At 35.6% G+C, this 14,164-nt stretch overlaps 3 protein-coding genes across 5 annotated transcripts; 2 read left to right on the forward strand and 1 right to left on the reverse strand.

The window, feature by feature from the left end:
• The first annotated feature begins 578 nt into the window (after window positions 1–578).
• Window positions 579–2,411, forward strand: LOC106115604 (thiosulfate sulfurtransferase/rhodanese-like domain-containing protein 3). Of its 3 annotated transcripts, none has more exons than XM_013309038.1 (4): window positions 579–701; window positions 1,274–1,498; window positions 1,783–1,945; window positions 2,259–2,411. In XM_013309038.1, exons 2-4 carry the CDS (start codon window positions 1,360–1,362, stop codon window positions 2,308–2,310), a joined length of 354 nt encoding a protein of 117 aa, XP_013164492.1. In that variant the 5' UTR covers window positions 579–701; window positions 1,274–1,359; the 3' UTR covers window positions 2,311–2,411. The 3 variants fall into 3 exon arrangements, with proteins under 3 accessions (XP_013164492.1, XP_013164490.1, XP_013164491.1); XM_013309036.1 differs by lacking the exon at window positions 579–701 and adding an exon at window positions 710–945 and having other exon boundaries at window positions 2,259–2,393; XM_013309037.1 differs by lacking the exon at window positions 579–701 and adding an exon at window positions 710–912 and having other exon boundaries at window positions 2,259–2,393.
• Window positions 2,412–2,420: 9 nt separating this feature from the next.
• Window positions 2,421–3,668, reverse strand: LOC106115605 (putative thiosulfate sulfurtransferase, mitochondrial). The gene is made up of 4 exons (XM_013309039.1): window positions 3,385–3,668; window positions 3,082–3,282; window positions 2,832–2,994; window positions 2,421–2,764 (listed from the first exon to the last, which is right to left on the reverse strand). The coding sequence occupies exons 1-4, from the start codon at window positions 3,488–3,490 to the stop codon at window positions 2,713–2,715; spliced, it is 522 nt and encodes a 173-aa protein (XP_013164493.1). The 5' UTR covers window positions 3,491–3,668; the 3' UTR covers window positions 2,421–2,712.
• A 404-nt stretch (window positions 3,669–4,072) lies between these two features.
• LOC106115913 (uncharacterized) lies at window positions 4,073–13,105 on the forward strand. Its single transcript, XM_013309559.1, has 18 exons — window positions 4,073–4,191; window positions 4,389–4,555; window positions 5,054–5,226; window positions 5,590–5,744; window positions 5,912–6,116; window positions 6,231–6,457; window positions 6,619–6,811; window positions 6,903–7,052; window positions 7,258–7,366; window positions 7,443–7,588; window positions 7,812–7,951; window positions 8,174–8,407; window positions 8,511–8,645; window positions 8,784–8,908; window positions 9,032–9,154; window positions 9,372–9,457; window positions 11,344–11,577; window positions 12,566–13,105. Exons 2-18 carry the CDS (start codon window positions 4,483–4,485, stop codon window positions 12,824–12,826), a joined length of 2,769 nt encoding a protein of 922 aa, XP_013165013.1. The 5' UTR covers window positions 4,073–4,191; window positions 4,389–4,482; the 3' UTR covers window positions 12,827–13,105.
• The last annotated feature ends 1,059 nt before the right edge of the window (window positions 13,106–14,164 follow it).

The raw sequence follows: 14,164 nt of genomic DNA on the forward strand, positions 1-14,164 counted from the left end.
AAGTAATTTTAAATATTGCTATCACAATTCTGATAAGCTAATCAATATATTTTTTATTTCATAAATTTTGTTATCAATCATCAAGACTGATATACATAAAAAGGTATTTTTGTAATCATTGGTATTTTATTTTATTAAAAATTAAATAAAAACTGGTCTTTTATTTGAACTTTTAAAACTTAAGATTAACTGAGTACTAGCCTATAAAACAGGTAAGTAGTATGGCGAAGAAGTACATTTATCGTTGTCTACATACTTAAACAAAATAATGTTGTCAATAAATGTAATTGATAGTGAAAGAGTCCATCAGCTGCTGGGTATATCATGACCACACGCAATATAGAAGTAAAATGAAAGTATTTAGTTTTCATCCACTTATTTTTTTTCTCACGTCTTCCTGGTAGAAGTATTTGGAAGGAGATGCAGATTTGGTGGAGAACAGGATTTGGATATTTCACCAATCTTAATATTTAAAAGTTAATTAAGTCCTGTTATAAATCTGGTATCCTATATGCAGTACTCTTTGTACTCGTTGACATTTGAATTTTTCCTTTACAAATGACACTGCGACTTTATGTCACCAATCACTGTCAAATTCAATTCTGGTTCTCGCTAAGATAAAGTGTAAACATAAAAAGACTCACCTCGATTGTATTGTGTTCTTCATTTAATAAATAATATTTTATGCGAGTGGTCTGCAGGTATAAATGCTTTTTAAATGTAAATCAGTCGTGGCATGTTTACTTGTTTTATTGTTTAAATTGTGTTTTTTTGTTTGTGTTGTGTGTAAAGGGTGGAATACATGAAATTGTGTGATTTAGAGTAATTGATTGGTGGTTTGAACTATGGCAGCTTTAATAGCTTCCGTCAAATATGCTGCGAAAACTCTAACATCGTGGGGGGCTGGAAAATGTACTTATATTTGTATTTATATATTTATTTGTGGTAGGTCCGATGTTATATTGTGATGTTAGCTACTATTCTCTTCACCGCTAGAGTATAAAATATGGTGATTTAGTCAATTCTTATTAGCCTTGGACAATGTAGTTCAAATCATGTTTTCAAAAAAAGGTTATTTTAATGAACCTTAAGATCCTTATCTGGATCTTAAGCGATTTATGTGTTTTTTAATATTTCATCTCTATTTTAAACTCTTCAGGAAAATTTTATATTAGTGAAATATATGTTGTGTGGTATGCTTGACATGCTTCTCAATTCTACTATATTTATATGCACATAATGAATATTAGCAACTTTGTAACTATACTTTTAGGTGTATTACAGCCTTGTAACACATTAGCCTTACAATATACACAGCAATCAAAAGAATACAGCAATAAGAAAGAAATTGTTAGCACAATGGTGGATCCCAAGAGAGTGGTGAGTTACGAAGACATGCTGAAGGTGATCCAACAACCAGAAAAGGTTATCATTGATGTAAGAAATATAGATGAAATAAAGGCAACTGGAAAGATACCTTCAAGCATAAATATTCCATGTAATTGTTTTATTTATTATAATTATAATAGTAGATAGTTTTTAATTTATATAAAATGTTGTGGGCTATACTTTCTGCAGTGGCTGAAATGATGCCTTAAAAAACGAATCATGGGTATTAAAAACTTTAATTCAGCAGCAGTGTAAGAAGAAGTCAGACATATTTATAGAAAGCTTAATTTTTAAGTAAAGCCTTGTAGCTACTTCAGGCTGCAGTAACACTACTCAGAAAGTGTTTTTATGAACATTGGCTATGTTTAATTATATTTATTTTTCTGTATTTAGTGGGTGAAGTACAAAATGTTTTAACATCAATGTCTGATGATGAATTCAAAAAGAATTTCCAACGGAGCAAGCCAACATCATCTGATGAGTTGATCTTCTACTGTCAGTCAGGGAGACGCTCCTCTGAAGCACTTGATAAAGCTTTGAAACTTGGATATTCCAAGTATGTATTATGCTTTGTATTTGTTAGCTGTAAGGCAAAGAATTGAGTATTGCATATGTGCATGTATGGCTGGTTGGGTTGCCATTTGAGAAAATTGTTGACAGTTTACAATAACATAATTAGTTGTGTATGTGAAATATGTGCTCATTTCTTACTGCCAACTGTTATTATTACCATGTTACTTTGTTTTTATAAACTCTTATCTTAGGTCAAATGTATTTTAAACTCAATAAAAGCATATTTGAAAAAGGAACATTTTGAATAGTTAATATTTTTAAACAATTTGCTCATAAATGTTTTTTTTTTGTTTCAGTTCAAAAACATACCTGGGTAGCTGGAATGACTGGTCTAGTAGACAGCAATAATCATATTTTTTTTTGTGACTTACAAAGCATAATATGACATAATAAGAATAAACATGGTGCTGGTGTTATTTATGAATACATATGACCAATAAAATAATTAAAAACATCAATTGTTTTTTTATATTTTATTTATGAACCAAGGTTCTACTGCTATTATTCCCCGGTGTGTCAATGATTTAATGTTATGTTTAAAAAAAAGTTTGGCTTCCATAATCTAATGTCAATAATGAAATTAACAATAGTTTAATATTCTAAAGTTTGGTTTTATTCTTGTGCATTCACATTTTATATACACTTTCTAAATAACAAAAGTTTTCATTATAATATTTTTCATATTTGTGAATAAATGACTTGTTATTCAAATATATAAAATGAATAAGTAGAACACTGCTAAATCTAAATCTACTGAATTTTACTTGTCCAATCTGTCCAGCTTCCAACATAATTTTTAGCACTGTAACAAAAGCATTTATGAAATAAAGTAAAGTATTAAAATTATATAAATTACAGACATAACTTACTTTTTATATCCAACACTTAAAGCATTTTGTTGTGCCATTCCAGACCTCTTTCCAATCATGCAGTAAAAGATTATTTCATTATCTTCCGATGGCTTTTTTTGTCCATACATTTGTTCAAATTCTTTCTCTGATAGTGAGTTTAAAGCAGTTGTTACATTTCCCACTTGGAAACAGATTTAAAAAATAAATTGTTATTTACAACTCTACACATCAATACTATGTTATAATCTGTATTAGAATTTCAACTTACAAGGAATGTTAATGCTGTTAGGAATTTTGCCATGTTCCTTGACCTCATCTGGTTCGCGAACATCAACAATTAAAATATTTTTGTTTGATGTAGCATTTTTTACATATTCACAGTCTACAATCATTTCTTGAAGTTTGGCATCTTCAGAGTATAACCGCCTTGACTGGTTCGTATTTATCGGCAAATTTAGGCTTGATGTGCCTGCAATAAAAAATTAAAGAAATAGTGGATATGACTAGTATTATAGGAGCGATAAGACGGTCATTTTCATAGTCATAAATTACATGATAAAAAGTAACTTACGCAAGGATGGTAGGGTTTTGTTTAAATTATATGCAGATATGTTTAACATCTGTAACTTATTAATTGTATTTGGTAAAATCATTCTAGTAAAAAACCTTAGGGACATTTTCAGGTAATTTGTTTGTAAGTTTGGACACAACACTAAGCTATTCTTTGTGATTTTATAAATAATTATATGCCTCGCCCAAACTATAAATGGTTCCCTAAAGTTTTTAAATCTTCCAAATTTCTATAATCGTATAAATCCAAAGCATTTGTTTACTAAACGTCAAGTTGTCAACTGTCTGTCAGGTAACAATTGAGTAGATTAAAATATTGAACTCGAGGAGTAACTTTTGGGATTCGGTAAATATGACATTTTCATAATTCAATAAAATAATACGCATGCTGTTAATGTGTAATTTTTGGTTAACTTTACCCTCCATGCGTGAGGTGGTGTAAAAATTTTAACACAAATTTTGTTGATAACGATACAATGGCGATGGTAAGAACTTGGGAATTTTTGGCTCACTTTTAGTAAAGTTATTTACTCCTTTGATTCCTATTTCCCATTTTATATACTCTATCTATTTTATATACTCTTTCCTATTTTATATACTCTTTGTACGCAGCTCTCGGAGTTCCCCAGTTCCTGTTGTTATAATCTGTATTTTGAGCACAGATTGTTTGAGAAATCATAAAGAAAAAGTAGCTTATTTGACAGCTGGTTCACCCAATCCCAATAAATTTCACTTATTTCAGCAATCGGATTAATCCTTAAGGAAATATGTAATATATTTTGATATAAAATAAAATCTTTCAACCATTGTAAGTTACTTTTAAGCTTATAAATTACACAGTGTTCATATTTCTTTGTTAGATGAACGGCAAAGAGTGATCTAAATAACCACGGTTACGAATTACAATTTACAATGTGTCTGCCTTTGGTGTATTCGTACTTTGTATTTCTTATTACATTCTATTTTTATTCATGAGTTAATAAACAAAAGTGACTTAACTTGCAGATGTTACAAACATAGTGTATTGAAGAGTCGAATTGTAGAAGTTTTGGTGTAGTGTGAAATGGTTTCCTGTTGATATCGTCATAAATCATTAAACATGGGGTCCATGCGTCCAACGGGACGTTTCCTTTCATTCACGAACAACATACAAAGGACACAGAAACAACCTGGTAAGTATGTGATTTACGAAAGTAGAATTTAAGTATAGCATTCCAATGTTATGAATCATATACGAACATAATAAGGTAATGCTCTCACTTTTGCTGTCAAATAGTGTTATTGTAAACATATGTTACATTATAAAAATCTATGTGATCAAGAGTGCACAAAGAAATTATATTATGTCATTTTATGTGAATAGAACATTAAACATTGTATAGTTTACTAAATTAGAACAATAAAATTTTATGGTATCTATCTTTGTTTTATATTAAACATAATAATATGTTACATATACATAATTGTATCTTTATACAATGAGCTATAGTGTTTTTATTACTATTTTGTCTGTTCCACTTGGTTTGATTTTCATGCTGCTGGTAAGTATTGGAAACATTTTATTACTTCATGTCACTGTTAAATTTTCAATAAAAATGACTAGAGTACTATTATATTTGCATTGAATTTTTAAAATCTGATTGTTGTTGATACTGTTATGTACTTGACAGTGTCTAGTGGTTTCCCACAAAGTCTGTCGGGAAGTGAGACAGATGTATCCACATCAAATGAGAACTTGTCAAGAGAGGAGCGCTATGTCGTCCGGCATACTGCTCGAGTTGAACCCCAGGGTCAAGAGAATCAAAGTCAGAACAACAATGGAAATAATAGAAACTCATTAAAGGTAATATTTTTTAATGATCTTGTGTGAATTGATATATTGTTCATATTCCTAAGTTGAACATTGAATTTTATGTTTATCTTATTCCTTTTACATGAAGACATTATAGCAAAGATGTAAATAAATACATATTTCTTCCCATGTTTGTATAGTTAGCCTCATGCTTATATGAACCAAGAGTTTAATTTTATTGTACTAATATTATAAATGCAAATGTTTGGATAGATAGATGGATTTTTGTTAGAAGTTATCTTCAGAATGGCTGCATGGAATCTACTATTTAATTTTTTTTTGAAATTCCTAGCTGTGAGAATGTCGGGCGACAGCTAGTTATTTTATATAGCAATTGTGTTTATTTATTTTAAGGAAAGTGTCACAGGCAGCAATCGCAACTCTCTGAAAGATTCTGTGGGAGGTGGGAACAGCAATAGAAGTTCTTTAGATGTTTCTTCATCTTCTTATAATACACTTATTATTCATAATCAGGACGATTCTTGGCCGACGCGACCAACGCCGATTCGGTCAGTTTTTTTAAATATTCTATAAGTATTTATGATATATCCTGAAATATTTCAATTGTTTTTCCACTTGATTAGTTTTGAATTTATTTAATAAATATAATCATGTTTGTCAATAAAAAAGACTTTAAATCATTGTAAACTACAATATCAAAGTATTTTTTTTCTAGAGAACACGAACGAACAAACAGTGAGGTTAAACACCCTAATACACAATCTTCTCCATATCATACGTTAAAGAAAACAGAGGGGAAGAAACCTAGTGGCATACCGTTGCCTAAGATGCATAAAGAACAAACTGTAACAACTAACACTAACTATATTGACATTGGTGGTCAGAGGATTTATACTAGCCCACCGGATCACGGGGTGCAGGTAAGTGATTTTTTCGAAAATTGAGTTTTTGTCAACCTTACCTTAATTTTTTTTTAATTACGACTAGACCATTTTCATCTCTCCCTAAATTGTAACGTAGCTATAATATGATAGGAAATAACGGAGATCCCAGATGACTTCCTGAACCAGTCATCAGTACTGAAGCACCTGGCCAAGGAGGTAGCGCAGTCGCCGACGCCGCGCGGACCCACGCCCCCCGCCTCGCCGCGCGCCTCGCCCCGCACCTCGCCCCGCACCTCCCCGAGACATCGCGACCGTGCCAAGGACAAACTCAGCAAGGATAAACTTAGCCTCTCCAGATCACAACCTGATCTCACCAGGTATAGTTGTATAATCTTTTAATAAATTTGTGTCTCAATCTTTAACATTTTAATTCTAATAGTTAGTTTTCGACTTATAAAGCAGGGAAATAAGTCTAAAGGGCTAAGGTTTTTCATAACGCATGAAGATTATATTGTTTGTAACTGTGGCTATATGTCAGTGTGGGCGTGGGCGTGGGCGTGCGCGCGGTGCCGGGCGGGTCGGAGTCGAGCGGGTGGTGCAGCGGCGGCGAGGGCTCGCTGGAGGAGTCAGACGACGCGTTCGCCGCGGTGCTGGACGCGCTCGCCGCTGAGAACCACCAGCTGAAGAGGCAGCTAGCTGACGCCTGCGAGCGCGTCGCCAAGACCACAAAGGTAGCTACAACATTAATCAAAATTTAGTATAGTATAAAGTTTTCTACGTCCGATGATCTGTTCATTTTAGCTTACTACTATACTTTTACAGTTGGAGGAGGAGGTGGAGAAGGTGCGTCGCGCACATGAGGAGCTGGTGGGGTCTTGTGAACGTCGCGAGCGGCTGGAGCGCGCGGCACGGCTTCGCCTGCAGGCGGACTGCCGCAGACTGCAAGACCTCAACAGGGCGCTCAAACAACAGGTACCCACACTGTCCACAGATTACATTCCCCAATACGAGTAGCAGCTACCACTAGAGTATGACACTAGCGCCATCATCGTCTCTATAAGTGATGGTGATTTATTGGTCCTTACAGCTCTACTTTACTAATAAACTTTTTTATAAACTATATGTTTTGCTGTAAATGTTGTGACAAACCTTTTTAGACTATTTATCAATTGTCTAGGTGGAGCTAGTATCGCAAGGCGTGCGTAACGAGAGCGACAACAACGCGGAAGCGCTGCGCAAGGAGTTGCAGAACAGAGAGATGCTCATCGCACAGCTCATCACACAAAGTATGATACGCATTATCTGTGAATAATTAATATTTATATGTTGATAATGATTAATTAATGATAATTATGTTGTTAGACAAGGAGCTGGCATGCGCCAAGGAACGGCAGGAGATAGAGATGGCAGCACAGCGCGCCACGCTGCAGGAGCAGCGCACGCACATCGACATTCTCGACACAGCGCTCACCAACGCGCAGGCAAACGTCGTACGGCTAGAGGAGGAGGTACGTACATTCCCTATCTCATTATCTCTCTCTTTCTCTTTCCATTTATTGTCTTATTCTATGTCTTGACACCTTTTACCATTCCTTCTTTGTTCTGTTCACGTGTCTCATTTCTAGTTCTCATTTTCTTTTCTGTACTTTTCCGATTAAAAATGTGAGGGTTAATATAAAGTTTTTATACAATGTAGATGGAGGAATTGCAATGCAATATATATGTGTGTAGTGTCGTCACGCGAGCGGGTACGTGGAGCGCGTGCTGGGTCTGCAGCGTGCGCTGGCCTCGCTGCAGCAGGCCTCCGACCGCCGCGAGCACACCGAGCGCAAGCTGCGCGCACAGCTTGAGAAGGAGCTGCAGACTCTGCGGTACAAACTACACCAATATACACACATTCATATAAATATTGTCCAATATGTAAACAATGTTTATTTTCTTTGTCTGACAATTTTCTTTATTACAAGCAGCCGATGGATGGACAAAAAAACGATTCAATTTGCTAAATTATACAAGTAAGGACGGAAAATAAGTAAAAAATCAAGTGTATGGGGTGTATAAGAAAGAGTTAAGTGTATATGTTGTGTGTGCAGTAAGCGCGAGTGTAACTGCGGCGGAGTGGGCGGCGGCGGTGGCGGGGGCGGAGTTGGTGGAGGTGTGGGCGGGGCGGCTGGGGGCGGGGCCGGGGAGGCGGAGCTGCGGCGGCAGGTGCGCGAGCGCGACGAGCGGCTGCTGGCTCTGGAGGGCGAGTGCGCTAAGTGGGAGCAACGCTATCTGGAGGAGGCGGCGCTCAGACAGGCTGCCGTGTCCGCGGCCTCCATACCTAAGTACACCATCTACTAGTTTTATGTGTTTTGTTTACTTTACTTGTAATAATTCTATTCCTAAATAGACTTGATTGTAAATAATGTCGATATTCGCTTTGTTTAGAGACGCGAAAATAGCAGCACTGGAGAAGACGTCAGCGGAATCGGAGCGGCTGATGGCGGAGGCGCGATGCGAGAAGATCCGGCACATGGACGAGCTGCACTCCGCACAAAAGAAGGTAGCTGATCTAGAGAGCAGGTAACAAACATAGACACGTCTATTTATTACTTTGTTTAGATTAAGTGACATATTTGTTACTTTGTTAGACAGCGATAAATCATAATGATTGGAAATGTGCTTTTTTTAATGTTTGCAAAATGATTTTTTATGTTGCAGAGTGAAGGAGTTGGAATCTAAGGTGGCAGAACGCGACGCCATGATCAAAGTATTGCAGAAACACACTAGCGCCGCCTACGACAGCGGTGCATCTTTACGCAACAATTCTAGCCGGGAGGAACTGGGTAAGAGATCAATTTAGCTCAAATTTAGAAATTAAAAACAATGAAAATAATTTATGATTGGTGAATATTGAGACTAAGAATATATTAAGATAAATCTATATTATTTTGTAATATTTCTTGCAGTGGGCCTGTCATCGGGCGCGTCGTTCTCCAGCGCGGAGGGCGTGGGCTCAGTGGGAGGGGGCGTGTCGCGCTACCGCCATCTGGCGCGCAGGAACTACTCGCCGCACAATGACAACGCCAGCGGTAATAATGCCGTCTCACTCACTCTTACACTTATTGTAGTTAAATTATTCAATTGCTTACAGGGTTCTCTCGCTCATTTCTATAGGGTGGCAAACAGGCAAGAGGTCTGTCTGTACAGCCTGAATTAGCCGAAATGGCGAAGTAGCCGATGCTCACAGACCTAAGATTCCTTCATTGCACTGTTAAACATTTTTGTATCTGGTGTGTTTTGTTGCAGGTTGCGGTTTCGACAGCACATCGCTGCGACTGGACGAGCAGCTGGCGGCGCTGGAGTCGCGACTGGAACGGCCGCCCGTGCCCGCCGTGAGTTACCTGCCCGCCCCCGCGACCTCGCCCCCCGCCAACTGCGACACGACACGACACAATTACTACTGACCCTACGCACTCATCTACCCCTAACTAGACATGGCGTTACTAAATTATGTGCTGGTCACTATAGTCTGGGCTATCTTACACCTCGTTTCTACTAACGCGTCTAAATACGCGACTCATAGTGCGTTACATAAATACGTTTACTATTTTTATTTATCTTTACATTTATATTTGATTCATTTCTAAATAGATGTAAATCTCTTTAATAAGTATTAAAATGCCATTTTACTTTTGGGTCACAAGAAAATAATATATTTTGTATTATTTATACGTTAATTTTACTTTAATTTCAACCAACAAACATGTTCATGCGATATATTACTAGTCCGTATAATTCAGACTTAACCGTATACATTCCGTTTCTGGTATTTCATTATAACATTCCTTCAATACTGAGCTTCCGTGTTTTGTGTGATTTTATATTTGTGTGAAGTGATTCTAACAAGCTTTCTAACAATTCGCCCTTTATTATGTAAAAATAATGTCACAAACAATTGAATTATAAATTAATTTTGTTGAATTTTTGAAATTATATTTTAAGTATTGACTATTACAACATTTATAGGATTTTGTATAACTGTATTTTACACATTATTAAATAAATATTTGCTGAAAAAAAAACCTACGAATTACAATTAAAAGGTCTAAAGAATTTGATAATCATTAATTGTATGTAATATTTTGATTTAATTGACGATATTAAATGTGCCTTAATGTGGTGTTCTATAATACAGGTGGTATACATTTAGTATACAAGTAGTATACAGGTGGTATATAGTATACATTTGGTATACATGTAGTATCCAGGTGGTATATATTAAGTATCAGTGCCAATAATATTGAATATTGAGTAATGGAATCTCGCGAATACTCCACTAGTCCTAGCAACTAATTACTCGAAGTGATCTTTTGTCAAGTATTAAAATAATCTATATAACATTGGTCACTTAAGTAATACCAAACTTGGGATCCAGATGTGTTTGAAATTCCTTATGTTTTTGACACTGTATATAATGTAAGTTAGGCGTAAGTTTTTTTTTAATAACGTATTTATTGTCTCCTTAAGCCTATGGAATAGTATATCTTGATACCTTATTATCTAAATTTGTATTTTTTAGGCAGCTTATTTCTTTACAGTGCCTTTTTTATCTTTTATACAAAAGGTAAACTTAAGGTATTTTTGTATACAAAATGTATTCTTCATATTTCGTATATTTCCGAGGCTTTCTGGTTAAAGTTAAGATGTTTTAATGCAATGTATAAGAAAGGTTATTTAAATAAAATAATTTTGTAATCGATATATTTTTAAAAAAGGGATGCATGTTTAAAAAATAAAAAATGATGTTTTGTTTGTTGTAGTTTTACTAGTTTCCTAACACGTCAGCTTTTTTGCGCCAAAAATAATTACAAGGAAAAATGTAACCGTTTTCATTTAAAATGTTTTGCAGGCTGCATTTAGAGTGTTGTTGCCTCATAATTAACCTAGCTTTGTTTGAAGTGTTTCATTGAAATAACGAATTCACTGCTCCAATAAGAGATGAAAAAAATATATTTACTTAATTTTTCGTATGTCACACTTAAAGATGTGTGCTCGTGATATTTATGTGGCCTCATATTGGAGTAGCTTACCAAATTATGGGCGTGAAGCATTTTTCCATATAGGTAAGTAAATATTTATGCTTTCGTTTGTGCGAGATTTTCCTAACAAAGAATACAGATTACTTGTGTTGACAAATCGATCGAATTCATCTTCCATTTCTACTAATTACGAATAACTAATTTTGATGAAATAACCAAGATATGTGGTATACCCATAGCGTGGTCTATGCTGCTTCCCCGGTCTGGGTGGTGTGGGTGTGGGGGGCCGCGCTGGGGGCGCTCGGGGTGGTGGTGGCGGAGAGGAGGCACTGCTGCTGGAGCGGCAAGGGCGTGCCTCACAGCAGACGCGCGCCGCGAGCCTGCCGCCGCCGCCCTCCGCGCTGCCCCGCCCACCCCGCAAGCCCTCCGCCAGGAACACCAGATACGATAGGCTTGAACACAACAACAGGAAGGTAAGATACTCCTATTTTTAGACATTATTAGTTAGAATCCTTTGACGCGAATGGCGTGCTTTCGCTACAAAGTCAAGTGTCACAATGATTAGTGAGGGGACATAAGCGTCGACATTTTAGTAAGGCTAGTGTTGCGCCAGTACATCGGCACAGTGTCAGATTTTCTTCCTAACAGTATACATTTGCAAAGGAAAGAGAAAAAGATCGACTAGCAGATTGGTAGCAAACTAATGTTAGCGATCTAAAGCTATGTCAATAAAGTATAGTAATTTCAAAGCGTTTATAAAAGTTGTAAATATGTATCCGTTAAGGCTAGCATCATAATGACGTTTGGCGTGTCTTTTTCTTAGTATAATTAACGTTGAGACGAATTCAATACATGAGCGTATTATTTGTTGACGTGGGTGCAGTGCAGGCCACATGTGTGCCGCGTCCTTGACATGTGCGTGCATAAGAAACCGTGTTGCGCCCCGCCACACCGACATAGTGAAAGTGATGATTATCACTTGTATATGATTTCTTTTTACACTTATAACTACTTAGGTATATTATTAGATACATATATAATTTTATGTAATTTTTTAAATATTATTATTGTACAATATAGTCAATATATTACAAGACGTCTTCATAATTATTGTCAGAAGTGATAATGGCGATGCACGTAACGACTTCCCGGACACGAAACACAAATAGATACTAGTATGCGTTTGTAAAGATAAAGGTCATACATTCCCTGCCAGATATATCGTTTGTTTTTGACAAAACCTATGTATAAAACATACCGTCATCCCTGTATTTCACCTTTAACAAAAGAGAGTAAACAATATGTTTTAAACGGGGATTTTGGACTCAGAAACCCACGTTTAGTCTTTAATTAATCCATTAGGAAGACCATTATTGTATATCTCACATACAAAATATTCAATAAGGGTAATGAAATTGCTTATAGAGGAAGATAAGAATATACTAATCTTTGATTTTCTAGGATTCGGATGGATCAGGTTCGATAGCATCCACAGCATCTCGTAGCTCCCCATTGCCGTACGACACGGTGCGCAAGCTGCCCTCAGTGCCGACGTCGGCGTCGTTGCCCGCAGCGGAGTCCCGGGAGTCTTTAGTACGCCCGCGGGACTCCAGCCTGCCCTCGCCCTCCAAGCTGGCCGTGTACGCCGCCGCACGCAGAAGATCCGCTGAATCAGCAAAAGATAATAAACGACCACAACACCATTACCGAATACAATTTTAAACGATTTGTGTATTGCATAATGCAATGTTGTTCAATACGACAAAGTATTATTTAACATTGAAGAAAAAAAAACCGCACTGTTTTTAATTCAAATTGCTCAGAAACATACATATACATTTAAGATTCACTTACAAACCCCGAAATAATAGGTACCTGCTCGTGAATTTTTTGTAATTTTGCGATATGGTTCTAAAAGTCGAGATGGTTTTAAGTCCATTATAAAAATGACTTAAGAATAATAATCGAATATTATTATAAAAAAAATATTACATAAGATAATGTAGGTTTGGTTTTTTTATGTATAAAATTTCATTTCTTTTTCGGTTGATAAATATTTTGTTAATCTAAAAAATGCACATATAACCTACATACAAGTTGTTGATAATTGGAACTAATTGGTTATTAGTCCATCATTATCTCGACCTGGTTATGCCAAAATGATTACAATATAAGAATGTTTGACATTTTTTAAAGCCGTAAAAAAATCTGCCTCATACGACGAAATTCGGAAAATCATTTCACACTACCGAACAATGCAGGTTTGTCACAAAATAAAAGTAAAGGCTGTATTTATTGATATTACTGTTCTATATAAAACATCCAGTGAAATTATCCCTTAACTTTATAGGAATACAGTCGCCATCGTTCGAGATTTTCCTGTAACTAACAAATTGTCTTTGCAATAAACATAAACTAAGCCCTTTTCTAACAAACAATTAGTTGATTGTACCCCTTAACTTTTATATTGTAATTTTCCGACCTTTACTGGTTAAAAGCGTACAAGTATATTTAAAGAAATAGTTTTTATTAGAACACCACCAGCGTATTTGCTGGTGGTATACCAATACCTACATAACCGTACCTTCATACATAACCAAATACAAAGGATTGAATCTATCTATTTGTTATGTATTTGCTGCTCGAAATTCGTTGCATCTATTTCGATAAGAAATTGTATGTAAACGATGATTTCGAGTGAATTTGAAATATAATGCTGATAGTCTGTGTGTATGTTTTATTGTGTGTTTGATAATATCGAATTGGTATTTATTGTTTGATTTATTTAAACGTAACTATCGAATAAAACGAATATCGATTTAATACGAACAATTGTTGTTTAAACGAAAAATTATAATTTTTAATTAACGTGTATTCATTTAAATTACATTTTTTGGTCTTTAAAGTGTTATAAATATATCTAAATTAAATCGAGTGCTTGACGTTTTTAATGTATGTTTTTGTTACGCCGTCCAATTTATTTGACTTATCCATTGTCAAAAGATACCTACATACATAACCTCGCGTGAACATTTATTAGTACTAGAATATGTTAAGACT

Source organism: Papilio xuthus, unplaced genomic scaffold (assembly GCF_000836235.2).
Source record: "Papilio xuthus unplaced genomic scaffold, Pxut_1.1 DF827777.1, whole genome shotgun sequence".
NCBI lineage: Eukaryota > Metazoa > Arthropoda > Insecta > Lepidoptera > Papilionidae > Papilio > Papilio xuthus.